The sequence below is a fragment of the Ciconia boyciana genome, chromosome 1, assembly GCF_034638445.1.
Source record: "Ciconia boyciana chromosome 1, ASM3463844v1, whole genome shotgun sequence".
In the NCBI taxonomy this organism is placed as follows: domain Eukaryota; kingdom Metazoa; phylum Chordata; class Aves; order Ciconiiformes; family Ciconiidae; genus Ciconia; species Ciconia boyciana.
Window position 1 is genome coordinate 145,638,811 of NC_132934.1, and position 19,927 is coordinate 145,658,737.

The 19,927-nt window shown below is 38.9% G+C and overlaps 1 protein-coding gene across 1 annotated transcript in view; it reads left to right on the forward strand.

The window, feature by feature from the left end:
- The window catches only part of OCA2 (OCA2 melanosomal transmembrane protein), a 180,305-nt gene that overhangs the window by 13,141 nt on the left and 147,237 nt on the right, over positions 1 to 19,927 (forward strand). The window contains exons 2-5 of the mRNA XM_072853227.1: positions 9,859 to 9,957; positions 10,563 to 10,751; positions 14,266 to 14,323; positions 15,223 to 15,295. Of these exons, the coding sequence (XP_072709328.1) occupies positions 9,859 to 9,957; positions 10,563 to 10,751; positions 14,266 to 14,323; positions 15,223 to 15,295 (419 nt within the window). The remainder of the gene's footprint in view (positions 1 to 9,858; positions 9,958 to 10,562; positions 10,752 to 14,265; positions 14,324 to 15,222; positions 15,296 to 19,927) is intronic.

Below are 19,927 nucleotides of genomic sequence, written 5' to 3' on the forward strand. Positions count from 1 at the left end.
TGAGAGGCATGATTTTGTTTTGTTGACTTTTCAGTGTACAGGCGTATGTTCTTACCTGGAGAAGGATTACAGTTTAAATCAGGAGGAAGGGAAGCTGAAATGGCATCATTATTCTTTGGTTTTGTGAGCAGTTTCCCCACTTGGGGGGAGACTTGCCGAATATAATTTGCATGCTACTCTGCATGAGACAAGGAAATTCTCAGAGTTTCTTTGGAATGCATTATTTATAATCCTTGGATTTTTGTTTTTTTTTCTTCCCTTTTTTTTCTTTGAGAATCTAAGTTGAATGTGTTTATAGACTCAGATCTTTTGTTTCAAATTAATCTCCCATCGGCACTGAATCAAAAATCTGTGGTTTAAAGCTGCTTGTTAACATAAATCAGATAGCTCCTTCTCTGACATTGTAGCCTTCAGGTACCTATAGATATCTGAGGCCTCTCAAGGCAGAAAAAAAGATGTCTGGTAGCAAAACAGAACCCAACACTGTGGAGTGAGTTTCCTGAGGCTTGGAAACTGCATATGTTAACATGTTACAGTGATCTTAGTAAAGGGCTGTTGCAGGGAAGAGCATCATCTTTGTGAGATAAAACTGCAATGATATGTGAATGGTTTCACTGAATATTCTCCAAATTTGAGAGCAAATATTGTATTATCAGCTACCTTTTTATTCTGTTTGGTTTCTTTAATTTGTTCCTCTGGGGTTTTCAGTGCTTTAAAATATTTTTGTCTTTGATACAACTCGAGGCAGAATGCAATGACCAGTGGTGTGGATTTACTCTGTCTTGGAAGTTCCTTGTTAGGAAGTTATGAACAAATCATGTTTGGAAGGATTTGTTCATAGTTATTTTTATTCCTAATCAACACCGAATAACTTCTTTGGTGAAAAGTCTTCTGTACTAAAAAGAGATTCTGTCTAAGAGCAAATAAAAAGTACATGAAAAAAGTACTTTTAGGTACACTGTAATATAGACATTGTTTGTGTGAGGCTTATACGTTATTTAGTGAAGAACTCTTTCTCTTATCTCAAAGATAATTCTCCAGGTTCCTTGTTTAGTCAACGTGAGAGATGGGGAGAATGAAAATCATTTGAAGAGGTCTCTCTCTTGACAGTGACTGTAACTATCCTAGACCAGACTTTTAGATAGCAAAAGTTGTATGAATAACCTCAGTGTCTTATGCTCAGCCAGAACCTGAAAAGGAAATCTTAGTGCCTCCATTATAATTAATATAATGAAAAAATTAAATATAATGGAAGGACTTCCATTATAGTGAAAAAGTACCCATTATTTTATCAACTTAATAGTGTTATTTCAATGTATGATAGCTATATCTCCCCCTACAAATTATTTATCTTAAAGTTTTACTGCTGTTTCTTCTCTGCCTGCTCTGAGTACTATGTCTCATGCCCTAGCTTTGGAGAGAATTTTAGCATTTTTGCTGGGTCCAGTCCACTGAGATCAGGATCTATATAAAGGCCATATAAGTTGTTCTAGTTATATTGTAATACCTTATGAGAACCAACTATTTACCGGATATGAGGGTTCTTGAGCTTGCGTTGTTTCATTTTATTATGACTAAAGAACAAAATACAAGTCCCAGCAAGCTTAAAATAGTTGGGATCTGTCATGTGCTTTTTTAAAACAAAGCTTAATTTGATGACAACTTGAACGTTTTAAGCCCTGCGGTGGCCTGCTGCTTGCCTCTCTCTAACACCTTGCTCTCTCTAACAACTCTCCAGGCACAGAAGCCAGTCACATTTTTTCATGTTGTTAATGAGCTTTTTAGTATGTCTGTCTGTTTTTTTTTTTTTAACTCTAAGCAATGGAGACATGTTGTTTTTAGTGACGAAGTGACTTTTTTTCTCTAAAAGTTGCAGGTATGAAAAATGTTACCTCCAAATTCTTGGAATGAGACATATGGAACTTTAAAATAAATGTTTAAAAAAGAAGAAAAATAGCTTCTTCATGATTTCGTCTTTAAGTATAGCTCACTAATTACTCTTTTCAATCTCCAGACCTGGGGTGAGTGGCATAAGAGTACATTATAGGACTATGCAAGGCCAGGAGCATAATTATGTGTGACAGTCTGTCAGTACATCTCTCGGATTAAGGAAAATTGTATCAAAATAATCCTGTCTCATCATTGTGTAGGAAATCGTTCCCTCATCTGGGAAGTGGTCAATGGTCTTCTTTTAATAGTGCTTCCGTTTCTTGTATCATCCTTAAATTCAGCTAGTCTGAAAGTGAATCTTCATACTTCAACATATATTCCACCAAACCTTTGAGACTACAGCAACATATCACTGCAATGCTTGAAGAATAACCTTCCCTAGAGATGGTCACATCATCCAGTTGTTTCTCAGACCTATCTTTCTGTTCATGTTCCTGACATCCCAGTGCCCCATGTTGCATCTTTAAAAGAGTCTGGTCAGATATAAAGCTAAAATGTTAAGTTGTCACCACTTCCTTAACTTTTGAGATTCTTGGAATTGCCTCACAGACTACAAAAAAATTGTGACCCCCGCTTTATTTGTCATAAATTCAGTTAGCATCAGAGTTGGTTAAGCTAAAAGCCCATCGTGAATGCCAAAGAGAAATGCTGGCATTTAAAAGCCAGGCTTGCAGAATATGCTGAAGTATTACAAGTGCAGCCGTGCTTAAAGTGTTGCTGATAAATTGTCTCCCTATAGCAGATTCATTTTTCAGTATGCCCTGCAGCATTTGAGAATAATACCTCTTAACAGGTTATCTGTGTAATGCATAGAGAAACTGGGGCTTTGGAATTTGGACCACTACCAATACCGGCTACTGCTGCCTATTTCAAATTTGCAGCTTGCTGGCAGTCGCCAACAGCTAAACTGTTTTGGCAGCACCTGCTCCTGAAATGTATTTCAGGACTTCAGACTTTCTGCAGTTTTTGCATGCTCTCTCCTGTAGCTTTCCAATTTTCTTTGCTGAAGCAGAAAATAGAGAGGAGGAAACAGTATTAGTGCAACTTCTCAGTCTTTCAAAGGGTAGGCTTTTTTGGACTTGCCCCATCACTGTGGCCCTGCTGGGTACTCGTGAGGCTCTGGGCTGGCCCCAGTCCCCGTCCCTGTCCCCGTCCCCGTCCCATCCCTGCTCCCTCGCTAGGTGCTGTGAGATGGGCCCTGGTCGAGGAGGGCATGGCCCTACCAGACCCACGACCACCCTTTGCTCCTGGCTCCCTCCCGTTGGGTAGCCAGCCCTCATGGCGCCCTGACACAGGAATGAAAAATGTGTGGAGAACAGCTTAGTCCTCTTAGGTAGAGTCAGAGGAGCTTCAGGGCAGCTTAAGGATTAAGTACCTTCTTTTACCTTCACCCACTGCAGTGGGGTCCTGGTGTGTCTAAATTGTTAACCATGTCCTGATGTCTTCTTGATGGACACATCCCCTGAGAGAGGCAAGCAAAAACTCTTGAGGAAAAGGCGCTACCCAGTCCTGGAGGTATCTGAAAATTTCATTTTTCAGGGAAGTACAATAACCCTACAAAGCCTGATTTGATTTAAAAAAAGAAATACAGGAAGCACTCTATTTTTCAAGCTATTTCTGAACTTAAAATTGCCCTGCTTCTTAAAATAGCAGAATATTGCACAAATGAAGGAGAAGAGACCACTGCCACATGCTCTTGCAGGACACGTTCACTCTCCAAATCCAGCAGAAGTGAATAAAGCAAGCACATTGTGTATGTCCTATATAAGGGACCATTTCTGTCTTGGAAAAGCTTGGCACACACTTCACTACATCTTTCTTAAGCATGTTATTTATTTGCCTAGGGTCTTGGCATGGCAGATGCTTCTCAATATGGGACCTGCCAGTTGGCTGTGCCTCTTGCAGTGTCTTGCTGTCAGGTAGTGCCAGCGCCGCAGTCCTCTGGGGAATCCTGTACAGTCCTGACTAACAGAAAATTAGGAAAGTCAAAGAGAAAATAAGTCTGTATTAAGTAATGCTTTCATTGCTAAATTTTTCTGACATTTTAATGGTGCACGCTTTTAAAGGGTCTAGAGGTTATTTGCTGATTTAGTTGAAGCTACATAAAGCAGTCGTCAGAAAACGTCTGGAGCCTGTTAAAGATGTGAGCTCTGGAGTCTTTGATCCTTCCCTTGACTCTTAGTGTATCAGTTGACCATACTTCATTTGTGATGGGTAGTCATAACAGTTCCCCCATGACGTGCTACCACTGAGGAGAAAAACATGACGGCGGATTGTGTCTCTGCGTGGGCACATATATATCGTGGTGTTGATGGATGTATGTATACAGCTGCTTAGTACACAGTAAATGTTTAATAGCTGAATGCTATGATGTTGATCAGCACAATTTGTACCATGTAACCATTGTCCAAAAGTGGACTTACTGACAAATACCAAATCTGGTATTTGTAACTGACAAATACCAAATCTGGTGTAAGAATGTGTTTCAAGTGCAGTCAAAAACTGGTGTGGGGTTTTCTTTGTGTGTGTTGGTTTTTGTTGGGTTTTTTTTTTGGGGGGGGGGGTTGTAAAAACCTCCTGTTTTTCAATTTATTTCTGCATTGTGCTTGTTTACAGTTATGATAAGAGTAATTAGTTCAGTACATATGATTTGTATAAATGTTCTCTATTCAGGGAAGATGGTGCTTCTGAAATTAGGCTTTATCCTATAACAATGTAGATATAATAAATTAAAGTCTTACAGTTGTTATTAGTCTCCTGCATGATTAATTATCTCTCATATTCTTACTCATGCCTTCTTTTCCGCTAAGAAAATTTGCTTAAATTTTTATTGTATTTGTTATAATCTCTTGGCTCGGTAGTATTCCTGGACATTTGTTTAAGAGACAACCTCACACTTATAATGGTTTTAGTGATTACTAATTCAGGGAAGAATGCTAACTTTTCTTTTTCCTGAAGAGATTCTGCTTTTAATGTTTATATAGTGAAATTTCCAATAAGTTATTTTCAAAACTGTTGATGTTCTTACACAATACGTATGCTTCCATATTCACCTCTTCTTCAATTCTGACCAAATCCTTTCTGTAGAAGTGAGAATTACTGCTTTCTGTTGTCATAGAAATAGCTCTTTTACTGATAGTTGCATGCACGACTTAGCATATGGCAGATGAAGCATTATATTAGCTGATGTTTAAAATGTGTGCTTTTTATTATAGGGAGTGAAAACTTAATGCATTGTGTGGCATGATTAATCTTTTCAATATAAGGCTAAATAATAGGTTCCACCAAACCTAGTGATTATTTTAAGTGTTTGCCAGCTAACTAGGATGAGTATGGTCTTTTTCTTCCCCAGGTTCCTATAGGATGCTTGCTTCTTTTGGTGCCCTCTGCTGTAGTGTATTTGAGATTGAAAGGCTGCGTATTGCTGAACAACAGTTCCTACCACAAAGTCTTCCTTTTCCTTTTGTTTGAAGTGGCATGTGTAAACACATTAGGAAATGCCTGAAAATGTGGTCAGGGGGCAGGTTTGGTGCTCAATGGCAGAAATTGTGTTCTCTCTTTGGACTTCATCCAAAGTCCCCTGAAGACTTCAGAAGTTATCACCTGCAGGTAATGGAAGATAGCGGCCTGTTGTAGGTGGAACTTGCAGCAGTCTTCAGCCACCAACTCTGAATAACATCCGAGGAGTCATCAGCCCATCAGTGGGAGCAACTGGAGTCTCCCACATCTCTTCCTTTTCTCTCTTGCTCTCTCTGTACCTCTCCACGTGGCCAGGAGGGCAGGAGAAACCTGCTTCTTCTTAAACTGCCCAAATGAGTGTAGGAGATTGAAGGTCATGTCTCTGCTGTACAGCTGTAGAGAAGTACAAATTGCCACCAAAAGAATGTGAACCATGCTCATGCGTGGGCGTGGTAGCACAGCCACAGATTGTGGGGGCTTCTGCAATAGATGCCCAGAGCTTGCATTTAGACCCTTGTATTTTTTAATGCTGTGGGTGAGATCCTTCTCCAGCTGCTGTCAGGCAGCTGGAGCTTCATCTATGGACGCCTCCATGACTTGGCAGAACCTGCTGTATCATCTGGTGTGTGGACAGCCCTCCTACAACGCTGATTCCTCTTCTGTGTTACTATGGAGACAGTCAGAAATTGTAATTGCTTGAAAGATTAGCAAGGGGAAAGTATGACTTTGACTGCAAGTAACCAGCTCAGAAAACACGCTTCCTCAGAACAAACCTATACTCCTGCAGAGAGAGCTGAAATCTGTATATACAACTGTCACAGCAGTAGCCAAGTGGTTAAGAACACAATCTTCTGTTTGAAAGATTTCTCTTAATTAAAAAAAACATGCCCAGCTGTAGCAAATGTGAGAATGAATGTGGCCACAGCTGTGGTTGTACAGGACGCAGGACATGCTCTTCTTTTTCTGATGTCAGTTCTACGTGGATCTTTCCGTATGAGTGGTGCTTTGTGAGTCTTTGAAGAAGTCCTTGTCAAATACTTCTTTCCGTAGCTTTTGGTTTAAATTTTCTCCCATCACTTATGAATGAAAGGGAAATGAGAATGTTAATTTGTTGTGGGAAGATCTATGTGCATATCTACATATAAATGTATACATATGTAAAGGCAATTATTTCATGCCTCTGCTCATATTTAATGTATAAAATGCTAATGATTTTTGAGTCTGAATCATGAGAGAAGAAAACTGGACACAACCGGTGTACAGCTTACCAGCTCCTCACATAGTATAAATTCAGACCAATTTTTCTGATCCTATGAATGGGTCTATCCACAGTGGGCTAATGAGCTGACCTGGTGATTAGCTCCTTAGTAATGTTGCTGAACTGCTCAGCAGAGAGAGATTGCACTCCATTCTAGCATGTAGGTATAACCAAAGTTCCTAGCTCTTTTGATTGTGAAGAAACATTCAAAGTGTAAACTGATCCTAGGTTTTGAAATGTGTCACACTGATATATTTCCTTTATTTACACGGTGTCATAATTGCCAGCCACTTGCAGGGCTGAGGAGCACCAAGAATGATGCTGAGAGGGTTTTTGAGCACTGCAGACTTGTTCCTCTAATAACAGGGGGTCTTTGGGTCTTCCTAGGTTTTGCTTGCAGATGATCTCTGTTATCTTTTGATGAAGCGGATGACCAAATCACACCAATAGTGTCTCTGCAGAAGTATGAGAGGCACAGAGGGGCTTTCATTAGGCTCTCCATTCAGGGATGACTTTCACTTTATAATCGATGCTATTTTTTCATGATGTTTTTTCAACTTTTATTTCTAGAGCTTTCAGCCTTCAAGATTCTTTTATGCCCTAATTAGCTTTATTGTTTATATTACTTTCATTCTCTAATTAGAGTAATCACATCACAGGGGAGTTGAGGCTCTTCTGCTTTTTCTCTAATTATTTTTGTTTTGTCAAGCCTGGCTGTTTCCTGCTGCTTATTCTTGTCCATGTGTTTTTACTCTCTGCAAATTGATGTTGTCATGTACTAATTGTTTTCACTTTATCTGAAGACCTTTTCCATTTTTACTGCATTGGCCATTCTTGGCAATCTGTGAAGCTCTACAGTGCCATTTAAAAGTGGCAAGACCTATAGCAGCAAGTGAGGATAACAAATGTGCGAAAAGAAAGCAAAGATGATGTCTTTAACTACCCTTCTGGATCTTTCACTTCAGGTTCTGTCATTTAAACCACCTTCCACCAAACCTTTATCCTCTCTGTCTGGTTGCCATTGCTGTGGTTGCTTTGCCCTTCAGCACTCTTTGCAGACTGGTCACTCACAGTAGTGGTGAAGACTTGCTGAGGTGGGAAAGTGTCAGTAGATATGTGTATGCCTACATAACACAAAGCAGTGTTGGTATCAACCTCTAAAAATTAGAAGAAAATGGAAGTTTTTGTAGGAAGTTTTCTGGTTACTAATCTCTGATTTTGCACATGTCCTAGGAGTAAAAGAAGAAAAGTAAGTATGGAAAGGTTAATGGGGTACACAATGTGAGGTTAGATCAGAACAGCATATAGTATATATTATGTGGAGCCTTTTTTGTTGAACAAGTGGCATCATTTTCTTTAACAGTAGAAACAGTTAATTGGCCTTTGCGTGAGTTAAATTTCTGAATGTACAAGTTCAAGGTCCACCATCAGAATTTTTATTAAAATTGTCACCTTTGGATGCAAACTTTGAATGTAGTGGGATGCCAGGATTAGCCAGGAGCATATCAGTAGTGCTCAGTGAGCACACATTTAAAGTCCTGATAGTGTTTTTGCTATCCTTATGGATTCCATTTTGTAAAAGGTAATCTTTTACATCTAAGGGTGTGATAAGATTAGAATAGTACTTGCTTCAAAATACCAGAATTTCTCCAGTTAAACTTGTTGTGTGAATGATATTCTCCTATTTAAAAAAGGAAGCACTTTGATAGCTTCAGAGTATGCAATCATCTGTTCACAGATGAACTGTCAGTGCAAGGTAGTATGTGAATTGTAATCTGCCCAACATTTGACCCGAGGTACTGGAGAATTCAGTCTCTCTAACTCATTCTCTTCTGTTGAGACTGCAAATACGGTGCTAACAGCAGAGTTTGAATGAGCGTTGTGGCCACTCAAGGCTCAAATAACCATATCCAGTTGCTCCACACCTAGTATGGCTTCTGAATGATAATGCTACTAAACAAGCAAGCTGAAGCGTTAACCAGAGATTTTAATTTTGCAAAGTCTAAGTTCACGCATACCTTTACAAATTGCAAGGAATTCCACTGTCTTCCATTGTGTTATAAAGTTAAATAGACAGATCCTTCTTTTTGGCCTAGCCTTATATTTAGAAGATTGAATTACCAGTCACCTTTGTATATTTATTTAGTTGTCTATGATTTTACAATTTATTTCCCCTCACAGTCCAGCAATAGCATAAGACATTTTAGGTTTCCTCTAAGTGTCTCTGGGAGTAATGAGATCTGCATATTGACAGTATGTCTAGCAGACTTTGGGACTTTCTGGTGGTGGATGGCTGCAGTTTTGAATGGAATAAATCTGACCATGTCTGAATAATGGTGGTTTTTATGGGAAATGTCTCTGGAAGAGCCAGGTCTTAGAGAATACTTTAAAATGGCTTAACTGTTTAATCTCTCCAAGAAGCCTGCCCCAAAGCTAGACCCCTGTGATTGTGCTTGATTCTCTTCAGCTGTTTCTTAAGCTTTGGTATTTCTATTTTAGCAAAAGGCTTCTTAACAATGCTAAGCTGCAATATGGCAAGGGGTAGCTTACTCTCTGTTAATTATCTGCAGCACCAGGACCAAGACTTGACAGAAACTGTTTGGAAGGCATTGTGCTGCAGGAATGAAGTACTTGTGCTTCAGATAAAGCTTTCTTCCCTAATATGAAGGGTGCTCAGTTTTTTGTAGAGATTAGTAGATTTCTGGTGATCCATATCTCAAATGACATTTATGGGACAGAAATTATCCTATTATTTTATGTTTTATGAAGTATATTAATTTGAACTTATATGAATATATGTAATTATTTACCTTAAGAATTTTGTCTCATTAATATTACAGTGCAGTTGTTGCACTGTAAATTTAGGCATCTAAAATATAAGCATGTGAGTGTGAGTTAGGTGTTTATTGCTCTTCTGGCATTCAGAGGGAATTTAATTGTGTATTTTAGATGCCACTTTTAGGATAAGATAAATTTATCTTATTTTATGCAGTAGAGTCCCCCATGACTATGAGGAAGTAACTACTATGAGTAGTTCAAACTTAATGAAAACCTGAATTTAGGTGAACATCATTCTTAAAGAATATTTAACTAGTTAGATGCACTTGTAGCAAAATATTTTGTAGAACTGTAGTGAATCATTGTACTGCAGACTTACTGTTTTTTTTTTTCTTTTTTTTTTCTCTCCGAAGATATCACTTCAATTTTTCCAAATTGTTCAGCTCAAGGTCAAAAAACACTGGCTTTACAGAGAAGACACCACTACTGAAAGTTTCCTCAGAGGAAAATGGGTGAGTTATTTTCATTTTACTCAAAATATTTTTTTTCTAAGCTCTCTTCTTTTTAATTGTATATGGCTCTTTTTTATATCCTGGCACCAAACCTGCTGGGAAATAAAGTGAATGGCAGGGGTTGCGAGCAGAGAATTACTCTGGAGGAGCTTGAGTGGAAAGAAGGGCTGTAAATGGGGAAGGGAAAGATGTAAGGTCTGAGGTCAGGGTGATTAGAGAGCCCTAAGGATAGGCAACTGCAGGTCGTGTGCTCTCATTTACTCCATATGGTGCACCTCAGGTGCACTGGAAGACATAGCAGAGCTATAGGCAGGGTTCTTATAGGGGCTTTACACACCAAATCCCGAGTACATCTGCCTGGTGCATCAGAGAGCTGGTTCTCCCAGGTGTGCCTAAATGCCATGGGGTCTTTGTTTTTGCTCCGCATTCTACCCAGCTGTGTCACCAAGGGGAGCTCAGTCTGTACTGAATAAATATCTTTCTATGAATTTTTCCATTAGAATCTCTGTCAGTGAACCTAAGGATATGCAAGGTCAGTTGCATCTATTGTCTGTTGAAATAAACCACTGTTTTGTTTTATTATGTTTACTGAAAATGTGTGACAGGTTGCCATGCATGGCTCTTCATAATCCAGATTTTACCACAGATGATGATTCATGGGACAACAGCTCTGCAGAATTTGAGCAAAGGTTTCAACTGGGAAGTGAAATGACAAGTTTGTCCAGATCTGCTTCTGCTGAGAAATATGAAATCTTGGACAACCTTCATGTCAAGCTCAATTTATCAAAGATGAGGTGTGAATTCAACCATTCATTTATTTCTTTTTCCATTCCTTTTTTTTTTTTTTTAATTTCTGTAGGGATTAATTTTTAAGTATAAATGTCTAGAAAATGATTTATTTTCTGCAAATGAATAAAATAACACTCCATATTTAGGCCATATCTTGCCATTGATAGTTTATAAATAAACCTTGGTGAAATTTATTACAGCCTCTACCTAATGATCAATAAATACCCCCTTGTTCTTACAAGCATCAATCATAGCACCTATTCTAATTTTGTTAATAAATACCATCTATATTGCTTTTAACATTTCTTGGTTGATTCCACAGCTTTATTCTTCAGTGTTTTGTTGCTTTTATGAAATACTTCACTTTAATTAAAATATGTATCTAACATAGTGTTTCTGTCGTCATTATAGTAGCTTTTCACATATACACAATGCAAAATCTAACAGCATTTTTCTTTCTTTAAGTACATTAATATATTTCACTCTTTACTTCAAAGTAGTCTTTCACCTCATTTAGGCATGGAGGAAGTTGAATCTGTTAATATATTAAAAGATACCAATGTGATAAGAGCTTAAGTTCAAATTTTCTCAGGATATTTTTACCTGGGATTTAACTAGCAAACCCTTTAATCTTGGATACTAATTTATACTACTTTTTACTAGTTTGGTTTGTCCTCTGTTCTGCGGATTTGCATGGAGCCCATGCAAATCTGCATGTCCACAACTCCATGTTGATCTGTGGAGCCTTTCCAATGAGATTTGTGTGCATCTTTTCCCAATCTGTACATTGTCTTAGCTCATCAGTTCACAATTGTTTTCCTCCTTTCATCGTGCATACGGTATTGTGTGGAGTGCCACTCTCCTGCACTGCTGCTGAACAAATGGAGCAGGAGAATTTCAATGGCTACAATTAATGCAATATGAGCAGATGTGAAGAAGTTTGGCAGGCGTCTTTCTTTATGCTTGCGGTAGATGGTATTTGATGGAACAAAGGCATTGAGCGGGAGTGGAGAGTCCATTGTTTCCAGTACAGTGTAGGTTTATAATCTGGGGAGTAGCGCATTTCTCTGGCAGAACTTCCCGTGAAATATTTTCATTGCTATAGTGTAGGTTGTACATATGAGGCCAGCTCCTTGGCTGTCGTAAATCAGCATAACTCCGCTGAGATAATAAATGGAGCTAAACTGCCTGACACCACAGGCAGATCAGACTAAAAATCATTTGGTTTAGAACAGGGGGTGAAATCCTTCATAGATTTATACTTCATGCATTTCCAACTGAAGTCAAATAGGATTGTGCCGGAGGCATATATCAGCACAGGTTTTGGCACAGGGTTTGTACTTGCATTGCTGTGCCAGATTAGTGCTGTAGGAAGAGACAGATTGTAAACCATGGGAGAGTCAAAGGCTGATCACTTCTCAACTGTAAGCTGTTAAAAGTGCTGCTTCCCTAATACAAAATGCCATGAAAACAAACAGACGGGAGGAAAAGAGCCTTCTAAATTCTACTTTTAATAAAATAACCATTTCCAAAAACTTTTTTATTATATCTTGCCAGCTCCTTTAGATGAGTTTCTGTTATTTACAGACAAGTGGTTATGAATTTATAAAGGCTTAATTAATGCTTTTTTATTTCTCTTATGTCTTAAAATCAAGTTATTGCTGTTTCTTGTTTCAATAATAATTTGAATTATTATTATTATTAGAAAAGATAATTTGGAAGTGCAAACAGAAAATATCGAGTACGTTAAAACTAAACCAATCTGGACTGGGGTTTAATAATTCATAACATAACAAATTCTCAAAAATACTGAAATAGAACTGTAATGTAGAGATGGGGAGAACAGACAAATAGGATAGAGGATGCATGACTAAGCTGGCACTAGGTATTTTCCATAAATCACACAACAGCAAAAGAAGTTATCAGTTGTGAGGAGCTGATAATGGCTTTTGTTGTCATTCCTTTCTTTTCAAGCCTTTATTATCGTCTTCCCCCTCTCTGCCACCTTGTTTTTCATTACAGCAGGCCTACCTGGCATTTCCGGAAGAAGCCACCTAGCTGGCTTCCCTTCTTCCTCTCCCTTCTCTAGATTTTTATACTGGGCAAAGTTTGTGTAAAGTCGCTACCACTTGTATTTCATAGGATATTGTAGCCCCTTTGTACCAGTTTGTCTGTGGCAACATATTTTTATTAGCTACTGGTTTTTTTTCTGCCTGTTTGGAGAATTCTAAAGAGGAATCTTTAGGAAGGAATCTTTAGAAAACAATGTTTCTAAAAAATTGGTCTCCAGTCACTCATGCTGTTTTCAGTCAATGAACTTGATTTAGGGACTTATTTCCAATGTGATTAAAAATTATTTCTGACTCTTTTCAGACTGCTCTGCTTTAATAATTTGTTCTATAGCACCTGTCAATGCAGCTATTTATTGCACTGCTCCCTTCTCAACTAATTATCCAAGTAACTTGAAATGTTTTCCTTCTTGCTTGTCATCAGGCTTAAATCAAACTTTACATTCGTCATTCTGTCAGAAAAGCGATGTTTGAATGTTTACTTTTGAAAAAATTGAATAAGAACATCAATGCCTTCAATTAATGAAAAGATGTAATAAGGGCAAATCACCAAAAAGAGTTTCATAAATTAAGACATCTGTGTAACATACTGATGGGCAGCAAGAAAATAATTAGTTAAGAGTTGCCTTTTATGGTAGGATAAAAACCTGGTAATTTAAAAGTGCTAAATATTAAGATTTCTTACTCAAGAGCATGCATTTTCAACATCCACATTTTAATTTAGAGTTATACTTGCTTAACCCACTCAGTAGTAAGCTCTGACACTTCAGAAAATTTGATGGCATCAGATCTCCAGAACTGGGCATTCCTTCAAAGGGTGCAGATGTGCTATAGAAAAAAAAATAAATCTAATTTTGCTAGTTGGTTTATCCGGAGATGCTTATGAAGTATATTTGGTTTAAAGAGACACTATTAAAACCAGGAGATTCTTAAAGCTTGTTCTCATCTTCAAACTGTCTTTTCCCAACACCTTTCAGGATGTATATCAGAAGTCCAGTTTTGAGGAATTCATTCATGACAGCACCCCTCTATGCAACAAGCTGTGTTTCTGCTCGGCCATGCCACCTCCCTGCGGTGGTAATGCTCCTTTTCCTCCCTGGGAGAGACCAGGGCAAGCTGATGGGGCTCTGGGTCTTTCGGGGGCTGGCAGTAGCAGTAGAGAAGTGGCTCCAGGTCCCAGGACCAGCTCATGCTGCAGCCCGAGGGGTAAAACCTCCTTCCCGTGCAATGCGACCTGGCTGGCAGCAGACCTGGGGCAGGAGGCCCTTATAGTCACTGAGGCTTCCAAAGCCCCTGCTGACCCCGCATAGCAGTGTCCATACTCTGACGCGGTATATTATCACCCATAAGTGCTCACTATGATGCTTCTGAAATGTCAGAGCTATTAAGAGAATAGAAAAGATTTGTTTTAAACTAGTCACATAGTAAATACATGTTTCTTATGTTTCAGATGCTGTCTAAAATTCCTAAAAGTTTCAGGCCTTTTTATCTTTGTAGTTGTCTGCTCTGTAAGTATTGAATTAGCAACTCTCCCTGCCGCCCCAATTCCTTAGAATTGGTTCAAAATGAGGTGTGATATTTGGTCTTAGCTAATAAAAAAATGTCTCAAGGGTGGGGACAAGACAGCAAAAAGTGAAAATACTGTGCGGGGCCTTATGCCTAATCAGACCACTGTTTGGTGCACTAGCCACCACCCTGGACAATGTGGTAGGGCAGACAGTTGAGTTTCAGGAGGCAGCTTAAACTCAAATTTGTATGTTCTTAATGGTTGCTTGTGGAATTTAGGATGAGTCTTTAGATACTGGCTAACACCTGGGGAATGTTCATAGGAAAAACTGTGCTGGGGATGATGCACCAGCAATCACAGTGCTCCATGGTGTGAAAGGCAGAAGGCCATGAGGAGGTAGGCAGCTCCCTACCGGGGCTGCCAGAGTGCTGCCCTCTGCTACCAAAATCTTCCAAATCAGCAAAATCTTAGACTGCAAAACTTGAGAAACATTTCAAAAAGTTGGAGTTCATCCTTTTTGCTGCTGTGATGAACCCTTTTTTGGCTAGTGGGGCTTCTGTATCAGAGACAAAATAGGTGATACTGTATTTCCTCAGATGTGGCTGTTGCTTTCCAGATAGATCCTTAAGATTACAACTTTGTCCTAAGAGACACTTGGATAAAATACATCAAATATGTGACTTTGGCAGTAAGTTTACGGAGGGAATATTAGCCATCCTTGTTAAGTATCCCAGGGCTGCTTTTCAGCTGTGTTGGAAACATACTTGAAAATACTGAAAACAATCTTACAATTTAATGTACAGTTTGAAAGAGTCTTATTTAAGTATTTGAGATAGGCTTAGCAGGTACTTTTCAGTTTTTGTGTTATTAATGAATGTTTGGTTTTTATCCTTGCCCTAGATTTTATTTAGCATTTATCCAGATCAAGGTGTGTCCTGGCAGATGTTGGCTGTGTCCCCTCTGGAAAGCTTCTGTATCCTTCCTTCACTGAAAAAGAAATGGAACTGAAGTTTCATTGATAAACTGGTTGAATGGGTGGGTGTTTTCTGTGTTACACCCTGAAAGGATTGAGTGTCCTCAGAGCCTGGGTTCCATGTAGACATGTCCTTTGATGCAGGCCACAGTCGTGCTCCCTAGCCAAGTCATACTGAATGGCACCTGTCTGGGGCACCTTGTGGTGTCTATCCAGTCCTTGTGTCTAGTCTCTGCATGAAACCAAGAGTGTGGAAGTGGGTTGCAGAGACAGTGGGATCAAGGCCCAGCAAATAGTTGGGACCATGGCTAGAACATGGACCTGGCTGCAGCAACTGCACCCCAGGCCAGACGTATACTGTCATCTCTAACGTATTTGTAGTGCATCCTTGGACCATGATGCTACCCAGTGAACTCCTTCAAAAGCAGGAAATGAGATGGTTCATGGATATGTTTCCAGAACAGCTTAGCCCAGCTGTATGTATGGCTTTGTGCATCTGTAGATATTTTTCAGTGGAGGTGCAGAGTACTTTACAAATTTTCCATGCAGAATTGCTCAATAGTGAGTTTAAGTCCACAGATTGCCAAGAAACTGTTCAAAAGAACAAGCAATAGAATAACCAAACATAAAAATGATTCATCGCAGGTGAATGCAGACCTGAAAGACTGAAAAGTCTTTGAGGAATGAGCATTCAGTTAGTAAACAAACAAAAACTTTTGTAAATAAATTACATCTCTTGTTCCCACTATATTTTTAATTTAATCGGTCTGGTCCACAATCTGCTTGGCTCTTATTTCACTAGTGTTAGAAGACAATTCACCTATAGATATATTTCCCAAGCCCCTGGCAGGTGTCTTGTTTTGAAAAGGTACAGAAGGATTTAATTTTTGAAATGCTGATTTTTTTTCTGTTTAACTGGGCAGTTCCATAGCTTTGATCAGGGAGAGTCCATTTTAAATAGATTTGATTATTAGTATTCTTACTGTTGCCAGTAATGACACAATATAAAACAACAATTAGTAGGGTAAATGAGGAAGAAAAGGTTAGTGCTTGAGGACCATTTATAATTAAAAGTTGAGATTGCTTTTTGGAGGAAAGCAAGTGAACATTTAGTAGGACCAGTGACAATTTCAACTGTAAACGCCCATCAGTATCCTGTTCACATCAATATTTTTGTCCTCCTTGAAACTGTTGTTGAAAGCTCCTATATATGTGTGGTCTCAAACAGCACCAGGGCAGTCATGACCCAGTCTGCCAAAGGAGGGTGTATTGGCAGCAAGTCTTTGAGTTCAAGTTTTAGTCAACTGTCATAGCATAACTTGAAGATTTGCTCTCTTTCCACAGATTTTGGGTTGGAACCATAGCTGCTGCATTGTACACATTGACTCTGCAACCAGTTGTTCCTTTTGCTTGTTTCAGGGAAGTGCTGGTGGGACTGGTATTTGAGTACAAACAAGTGTTCCCATATTTCACATTTTACCTATCATGTCAGGATACTTTGAGCCAAATAGCTGTCAGACAGTCAGAATATAGCATTCCCCTTTCTTACTTGACAAACCTGGAGCTGAAGCTTCTTAGTTTGTGTCATGTGTGTTGAAAATTGGACATTCTGTCACTGCATTCCTACCTGAGGTCACTGAGCTGGGGAAAAATATGTGGGAGGCAAGCAATCCAGCAAAGCCATGCTTTGTTTTCAAGGTGACATGGTAATTCAAGCAGAAGGGTCAAGGAGAAAGATTGCATTTCTAAATGAACTTTGGAAAAGGCACAAGCAATTCGGAATTCTCACCGTTGCTGCCAGTCTTCCTTTGTGCAGAACAAGCTCACGTGGTTGTCCTCCACTTTGTTGCATAGTGAAAAAAGTATTCACCTTTTTGTCTAGGCTTGGGTAATGTTAACCATTCACACAGCAGTGCTGAAGATGTGATTTATGCTGGCTGACAGACTGTGGTATTCCCAGTGGACGTTAGGCGCTGCTCTCTGAATGTCTACAAGAATTTCATGGTAGGCTGGCAGGTGTGCTGCTGTAGTCCTTGTCACAAAACCCTTAGAGGTTATTATATGAGACTGCTTTGGGTGGAAAATAAGTCTCTTAGCTCATATGATGCCAAATCATGCAAATTTTCACTCTTTACCTCTTGCTTATGCCTCAAAAGCTGTTAAGAAGTGTTGAATGGGTACTAACCACTATATACTTTTTTCTTTTTTTTAAATTCCTTCCTCTCATTTCTATTTCTTTCCAGAAATGCCCATGCACATTGATGAGTGTGTTATGGATGTGTGCTCATGCACACAATGTGTCTGCATCCACTAGAAAAATAAAAACAAAGTTTGAAATATTTTTAAAAACCAAATCGAGTGATCCCCCTTGGACTTCATATCCTTTGTCATATTGGCGTCACTTAGATATTTGTGGTTTTTCTGTCATGCCCATTAGATCTCAGGCTTGCTCAGTGGCAGGACTTTCTGTCTCTGGTGCTGGGAGAGACCTGCATCAGCTCGCATGGGGGTGACCTGCTTTCATATGACATCTCTTTAGTACTTTTCCACTTGCTCTAGTTCCCATTTGTTTATGTTTCTATACCATTATCTGTTGTTTGGATTTACTCTAGCCGGTTTTCTTCCCATTAACTTCTTTTTTATTAGCCCACTTGTATCTCCCTTTGCTTTGCCCATTGTCATGGGTACAAACCTGGCATGTAGCACTGAGGTGTGTTGGCTGCAGTTTCTGAAAACAACGTCTTGCCTCCTGTGAATAGAAGCTTTTTGAGTCTGTAAGGGTTGGGGTTTTTTTTAATACTGATTTCCCTATTGGCACCAGGTACAAATTCAGTGGATTTAGTACAGTTTTTGAAAATAGTGGTAATATTGTTCCTTTTTGACAACACTTGGGATTTATTAGCTTATAAATTCTAACAGTCAGCTCTCTAATACCAGAAAGAAGTAAGTTTATACTGAAGCCTGGCTAGAGGACCCTTTTCTGCAGGAAGCAAGATTCAATACCCCTATTGATGTGTGAAGCATTTTCAGATCTTTTGCTCAAAGGCTATATGTTAAGTGGGGAGCATCAATAATTAATAAGATGATGTGCCTTTGGAAAGCGGATTATAAAAATAGAAGAAGAGATATAGAGTCTGAATAAATTCCAGCATTTCTTAATTTAGTTACGTGTACCTATTCTCAAACATGAACATGTTTATTTTCTGTAATTGGTTGGCCATTCAAACCTTCAGGTAACTTCTCTCCATTAACTGGTTGACCAAAGAGTGAATGAGAAATATTCTTGTTCTTCTCCACAACTTACATAGGTTTTCACACTTGAAGAATCTTCTGAAATGCTAAATATACTCCATGTTCATTCCTTTGTCTTTAATAACTTCTGCCCTGATCTAAGCAAAATTTTAGATTTTTCTTCAGCAATAGGGAACAGACGGCTGGAGCAGAACTGTGCATTAACTTTTTGAATTGAACTAGTCTTTATGAAATTAAAAAGTAATGGGGATTCATGGGTGCTATTAAGGAATTATGCAATCAAACTGGACGCTACCTGTCATTTAAAGAAGTGTCTGTCTCCCAGATACAGTGCCTTCTTTTCTTTCACTGTACTTGATACAATTATTGCTATTTCTACACTTCTCAATAGTAGAAATATTTTCTTTTTACATGAAAAGGTAAATCTTTCTCCAGTGCATTTCTGTGCAATGGTCTCACACCTACCTCGCTGAGCTGTGAATTTGCATCTTTACTCTGTCCCTGACAAGTGTTTCAGTAACAATCTTGTTTGCTTCCCTCTCAACCTCTGTAGTTGTGCCACTTCCTGTTATAGGTGAGGGAAAGTTAGATCAGTCAAGGTGAAGCAATTTCATTTTCCTTTTTCAGACTGATTGTCAGAACTTCCTTCTCTTGGACCTGAAACCTGATAATATCTGGGGAGTGGATTTGAATCTGGCCAAGGGTCTTGCATTTTTATAAATATATTTTAAAGCCTTTCAGTCCTGATCTGATTGTTTGCTTTAAATGTTTGATATCTTCTCAGTAAAATTTTTGGAGCAAGGGCTGACATTTTGCAAGGTATATATTTGCACAGCACCCAGTGTGAAGGGTTCCTCACTCACTTGCTCTTTATGTGCAAAACAAAACTTAATGAAAATACAGCAGCTTAAGTCATAGCTGAACGGGTCTCTGGTCAGTCCAACTCAGACAAAACCAGAGATATCAAATTGACTAGTCAGTGTCCATTTTCACTGACTTACCTCCCTCCTCAGTAGCTCTAGGAGATTTTGTCACAAACAGTCCAGGATTAAGATCTCAAATTCAGAAAGTAGAAGATGTATTTCAATAGCAGTAATATGTTGAAATTTACATCATAGGCTAGATTTCTTATTTAATTTGGATTCGGTGGGACTATTTAGAACAATTCCACATATGGAAGTTGATGGGGAGGCTCTAGACCAAGCAGACATAAAATGGGTAAATGTGCTGACCTTATTATCAAATTCCTTGCTGAAGTTGCATGAGTTTGAACGATTGGTGCAACTGTGTTAATCATGGAGCAAGAAGAGGTCACTAGGAAAACTTGTAATCATGCCATGACCATTAGTGACACTGAAAATCACCTTTCCCACTCCCTGA